Below are 5,943 nucleotides of genomic sequence, written 5' to 3'. Positions count from 1 at the left end.
ACTCCAATGCTGCCCCCCCCCCGCTCCCCCCCCCGGCTGCCCCCACTGCCCCCCCCTCTCCCCCCCCCTGCTGCCCCCCGCTACCCCCCGCTGCTCCCCCCCTCTCCCCCCCTGCTGCCCCCCGCTACCCCCGCTGCTCCCCCCTCTCCCCCCCCTGCTGCCCCCCGCTACCCCTGCTGCTCCCCCCCCGCCCCCTCTGCTACCCCCGCCCCGTTGCCCCCCCCCGCTGCCCCCCCCGCCCCCCAGGCTTTGTCCCGCCTCTGGGAGCAGATGGGCGCTGTCACCACGTGAAGCCCTGTCTGCTGCTGCTGGCAGCGTCATTGTCATCCCTTGGTCTCTGTGACTGAGTCTCCTGGTTACGATTCTTGGCGGCTTCCCAGTTTCTGCGTGCTTGCTTATTTTCAGTCATCTGCTGGACACCGTGAAGACCCGCATGGCCGAGTGCTGGGCTTCTTTGGAAACACCCCTTCTCGTGTGTCGGGGGGCCTTTCTGGGATGCAGTTAGGGTGCGGGTAAGGCCGGATTCTACGCTGTTAGAATGGGCCCAGAGCAGGATCAGCTCATCTGGGCCTGCGTGGCCCGCCAAGGAGGCACACTTTCCTGAAGACCCCCCCCCCTCTCTCTCTCACACACACACACACACACACACACACACACACACACACCGCCCCAGGCCGCCAGGACCACAGGCCGCAGTCTGCCTGAGCAGGGGGCTCCGCTCCTCCCGCTCCTCCCGTTTCCTCCCACTCCTCCCCTGTTTCCTCCCGCTCCCCCCTGTTTCCTCCCGCTCCCCTGTTTCCTCCCGCTCCTCCCGTTTCCTCCTGCTCCTCCTGTTTCCTCCCGCTCCCCCCTGTTTCCTCCCGCTCCCCCCTGTTTCCTCCCGCTCCCCTGTTTCCTCCCGCTCCTCCCGTTTCCTCCTGCTCCTCCTGTTTCCTCCCGCTCCTCCCCTGTTTCCTCCCGCTCCCCCCTGTTTCCTCCCGCTCCCCTGTTTCCTCCCGCTCCCCCCTGTTTCCTCCCGCTCCCCCCGTTTCCTCCCGCTCCCCCCTGTTTCCTCCCGCTCCCCCCGTTTCCTCCCGCTCTCCCCTCCTGTTTCCTCCCGCTCCCCCCCTGTTTCCTCCCGCTCTCCCCTCCTCTTTCCTCCCGCTCCCCCCTGTTTCCTCCCACTCCCCCCTGTTTCCTCCCGCTCCCCTGTTTCCTCCCGCTCCTTCCCTGTTTCCTCCCGCTCCCCCCCTGTTTCCTCCCGCTCTCCCCTCCTGTTTCCTCCCGCTCCCCCCGTTTCCTCCCGCTCCTCCCCTGTTTCCTCCCGCTCCTCCTGTTTCCTCCCGCTCCCCCCCTGTTTCCTCCCGCTCCCCTGTTTCCTCCTGCTCCTCCCCTGTTTCCTCCCTCCCCCCGTTTCCTCCCGCTCCCCCGTTTCCTCCCACTCCTCCCATTTCCTCCCGCTCCCCCCCCTGTTTCCTCCTGCTCCTCCCCTGTTTCCTCCGGCTCCCCTGTTTCCTCCCGCTCCCCCGTTTCCTCCCGCTCCCCTCCTGTTTCCTCCCGCTCCCCTCCTGTTTCCTCCCGCTCCTCCCCTGTTTCCTCCCGCTCCCCCCCCGTTTCCTCCCGCTCCTCCCCTGTTTCCTCCCACTCCCCCCCTGTTTCCTCCCGCTCTCCCCTCCCGTTTCCTCCCGCTCCCCTCCCGTTTCCTCCCGCTCCTCCCCTGTTTCCTCCCACTCCTCCCCTGTTTCCTCCCGTTCCTCCCCCGTTTCCTCCCGCTCCTCCCGTTTCCTCCCGCTCCCCCCGTTTCCTCCCGCTCCCCCCCGTTTCCTCCCGCTCCCCCCGTTTCCTCCCGCTCCTCCCGTTTCCTCCCACTCCCCCCCTGTTTCCTCCCGCTCTCCCCTCCCGTTTCCTCCCGCTCCCCTCCTGTTTCCTCCCGCTCCTCCCCTGTTTCCTCCCGCTCCCCCCCCGTTTCCTCCCGCTCCTCCCCTGTTTCCTCCCGCTCCCCCCCGTTTCCTCCCGCTCTCCCCTCCCGATCCTCCCGCTCCCCTCCCGTTTCCTCCCGCTCCTCCCCTGTTTCCTCCCGCTCCTCCCCTGTTTCCTCCCGCTCCTCCCCTGTTTCCTCCCGCTCCTCCCCTGTTTCCTCCGGCTCCCCTCCTGTTTCCTCCCGCTCCCCCGTTTCCTCCCACTCCTCCCATTTCCTCCCGCTCCCCCCCGTTTCCTCCCGCTCCCCTGTTTCCTCCCGCTCCCCCGTTTCCTCCCGCTCCCCCCTGTTTCCTCCCGCTCCCCCCGTTTCCTCCCGCTCCTCCCCTGTTTCCTCCCGCTCCTCCCCTGTTTCCTCCCGCTCCCCTCCTGTTTCCTCCCGCTCCCCTGTTTCCTCCTGCTCCCCCCCTGTTTCCTCCCGCTCCCCCCCTGTTTCCTCCCGCTCCCCTGTTTCCTCCCGCTCCTCCCCTGTTTCCTCCCGCTCCCCCCGTTTCCTCCCGCTCCCCTGTTTCCTCCCGCTCCCCCGTTTCCTCCCGCTCCCCCCTGTTTCCTCCCGCTCCCCCCCTGTTTCCTCCCGCTCCCCCCCCTGTTTCCTCCCGCTCCCCTGTTTCCTCCCGCTCCCCCCTGTTTCCTCCCGCTCCCCCTGTGCTCCTGAGGAAGCTCTCCTGTGGCCCGGGACCGCGGCAGGCAGCGAGCAGCAGGCTCTCAAGGCCAGCGTCATGTCATCCTCTCACAGGCCACTTCTTGTGCCTGGGAAACGTGGTCGGAGGACTGTGGCCTGCACGTGGTTTGTCTGGAAACAGAAGCCAACCTGCCCGGGCTGGCTTTAAACCGTGATCCCCAGATCTCAGCTGCCTGGGTAGCTAGGATGACAGGTGTGAGCCACCGGCCCCTGGCTATTGCATTGTTTTAATGTGACAAAGTACAAGTATACACAGCACAAGTATACCCCAGTATACACAGCACAAAGGGTGACACCTGAGCTGTGGGGTTGGGCAGTGCCTGGCGAGTCCTGTTGTTGTGCCCCAGGGCCCCTGCTGGTCCCCCGGGCTTTCTCCTCCTGCAACGCCAGCTCTATCATCATCAGTTGATGCTGTCCTGGCCCCAGGTGGCCATTCTGACTTCTGTTATTTTATTGTGGGGCCTGGGCGCTGTCCCTCAGCTCTTTTTGCTCAAGACGAGCGCTCTGCCACTTGAGCCACAGCGCCATTTCCAGTTTTCTGGTGGTTCACTGGAGATGAGAGTCTCACAGATTTTCTGCCCAGGCTGGCTTTGAACTGCCACCCTCAGATCTCAGCCTCCTGCGTAGCTAGGACTATAGGCGTGAGCCACGTGCGCCTGGCCTGTTCTAACTTCTGGCTAGACCCTCGGCTCACCTCCCGGGGTGCTCACTCCTGAATGTCCACATCCAGTTCAGTGCTCCTGTTCTCTCTTGGCCCCTCCTGCCGGTCCCCATCTCCCCGTGCCCCTCCCTGCCTCCGTGCCCCTCCCCACCTTGTTCCTTTTGAGTTCGAGGCTGCCCTAGCCGCCGGAGCGCTCCTGTCCTGGAAGCCCGGTCTTAGGGGTTCTTGGAGGTGCAGAAATCCTGTCCCCCACCCCCAGGCTGTGGTCCCTGCCTGAGACCCGGGTGCTCGCCAGCCGGCAGCAGCTCATTCACCGAGTGTGGGAGGGTCCCCTGGGCGTCCCCACACTTGGGGAGAGGCTGGGGAGAGGGGGAGGCCAGGCGGTCCCCGGAGCTCAGCCCCGGCCACCCACCCCGTCCCCCACATCCCTCCAAGAACGGCGGCTCTGGAGGACCCGGCGTGGAGCACTGCGGGCTGGGAAGGAGCCGCAGCCTCGGCCAGGGGTGCAAACGCATTCTGAGCGAGCCACGGATGGGAAATGCCCCGAAGGCTGGGGTGCCCTGGAGTTGAGCCGCTGTCTCAGATTGGGAAACCGGCCTGCCGCCTGGGCGGAGGAAGCCCCCGGCCTCCCACCCCCCCCCCCCCGCCGAGCAGACGCGCCAGGAATCCTTCCTGCTTCCACCCAAGTCAGCTGCCAGCGAACAGCGTGTCTGGAGCAGAGTTCTTCCCTTTCCCCCTCCCTCCTCCACCCTGCTCCAGTGGGGCGGGGGGGGGGGGGCGGGGGCCAAGGCCCCTCTCACCCCCAGAGGGAGAAGCCAAGGGAGGAACAGGAACGCCCAGACCTCCAGCAAGGGGGTCTAGGCTGAGACAGGGGCAGAGCCTGATGGTGAGAAAGTTCCAGAAATGCTTCTTCCAGGAGTGGCCACTTGAACCCCAGGGTCTCATTCACCAGTGTGTGCGCCACACTGACGGGCGGGGCGGCCTGAACAAGCATCCCACGGTGGGCTTCCAGTGCGTTCGCACCCTCAAGCCCTCACACACAGCCAGGCCCCAGGGGCTTCCTGAGCACAGACGATGCCGAGTGTGGCAGGCATGCACACAGACAGGTGTGTCACAGACAGGCGTGTCACAGGCAGGCGTGTCACAGGCAGGAGTGTCACAGGCAGGCGTGTCACAGGCAGGAGTGTCACAGGCAGGAGTGTCACAGGCAGGAGTGTCACAGACAGGCGTGTCACAGACAGGCGTGTCACAGGCAGGAGTGTCACAGGCAGGAGTGTCACAGGCAGGAGTGTGTCACAGGAAGGAGTGTCACAGGCAGGCGTGTCACAGACAGTCGTGTCACAGGCAGGAGTGTGCACAGACAGGCGTGTCACAGACAGGAGTGTCACAGGCAGGAGTGTGTCACAGGCAGGTGTGTCACAGGCAGGAGTGTGTCACAGGCAGGAGTGTCACAGACAGGCGTGTGCACAGGCAGGAGTGTGCACAGGCAGGAGTGTGTCACAGACAGGAGTGTACACAGGCAGGAGTGTGTCACAGGCAGGAGTGTGCACAGGCAGGAGTGTCACAGGCAGGAGTGTGTCACAGGCAGGAGTGTCAAAGGCAGGAGTGTGTCACAGACAGGAGTGTGTCACAGGCAGGAGTGTGCACAGACAGGAGTGTGCACAGACAGGAGTGTGTCACAGGCAGGAGTGTCACAGGCAGGAGTGTGTCACAGACAGGAGTGTGTCACAGGCAGGAGTGTGCACAGGCAGGAGTGTCACAGGCAGGAGTGTGTCACAGACGCGTGTGCACAGACAGGCGTGTGCACAGGCAGGAGTGTGCACAGGCAGGAGTGTGCACAGGCAGGAGTGTCACAGGCAGGAGTGTGTCACAGGCAGGAGTGTCACAGGCAGGAGTGTGTCACAGACAGGAGTGTGTCACAGGCAGGAGTGTGCACAGACAGGAGTGTGCACAGACAGGAGTGTGTCACAGGCAGGAGTGTCACAGGCAGGAGTGTGTCACAGACAGGAGTGTGTCACAGGCAGGAGTGTGCACAGGCAGGAGTGTCACAGGCAGGAGTGTGTCACAGGCAGGAGTGTGTCACAGGCAGGAGTGTGCACAGGCAGGAGTGTCACAGGCAGGAGTGTGTCACAGGCAGGAGTGTCACAGGCAGGAGTGTGTCACAGACAGGAGTGTGTCACAGGCAGGAGTGTCACAGACAGGAGTGTGCACAGGCAGGAGTGTGTCACAGACAGGCGTGTCACAGACAGGAGTGTGCACAGGCAGGAGTGTCACAGGCAGGAGTATGCACAGACAGGCGTGTGCACAGACAGGAGTGTGTCACAGGCAGGAGTGTGTCACAGACAGGCGTGTCACAGACAGTCGTGTCACAGGCAGGAGTGTGCACAGGCAGGAGTGTGCACAGACAGGCGTGTCACAGGCAGGAGTGTGTCACAGACAGGCGTGTCACAGGCAGGAGTGTGTCACAGACAGGCGTGTCACAGGCAGGAGTGTGTCACAGGGAGGAGTGTGCACAGACAGGAGTGTGTCACAGACAGGAGTGTCACAGACAGGAGTGCGCACAGACAGGCGTGTCACAGGCAGGAGTGTCACAGGCAGGAGTGTCACAGACAGGAGTGTGCACAGACAGGCGTGTCACAGGCAG

At 64.4% G+C, this 5,943-nt stretch overlaps 1 protein-coding gene across 1 annotated transcript; it reads right to left on the bottom strand.

Annotated features, from left to right (window-relative positions):
• Positions 1-1,848: 1,848 nt before the first annotated feature.
• On the bottom strand, positions 1,849-2,677 carry LOC138841682 (uncharacterized; the record flags this gene model as incomplete). The annotated part of the gene is made up of 1 exon (XM_070042454.1): positions 1,849-2,677. A coding segment is annotated over exon 1 (829 nt), but the record flags the coding sequence as incomplete, so codon positions are not given.
• Between the last annotated feature and the right edge of the window lie 3,266 nt (positions 2,678-5,943).

Source organism: Dipodomys merriami, unplaced genomic scaffold (assembly GCF_024711535.1).
Source record: "Dipodomys merriami isolate MVZ:Mamm:240054 unplaced genomic scaffold, mDipMer1.0.p SCAF_3271, whole genome shotgun sequence".
Taxonomy (NCBI): Eukaryota; Metazoa; Chordata; class Mammalia; order Rodentia; family Heteromyidae; genus Dipodomys; species Dipodomys merriami.
The sequence above is the reverse complement of the archived record's forward strand: the minus strand, read 5'-3'. Positions and strand labels throughout refer to the sequence as shown.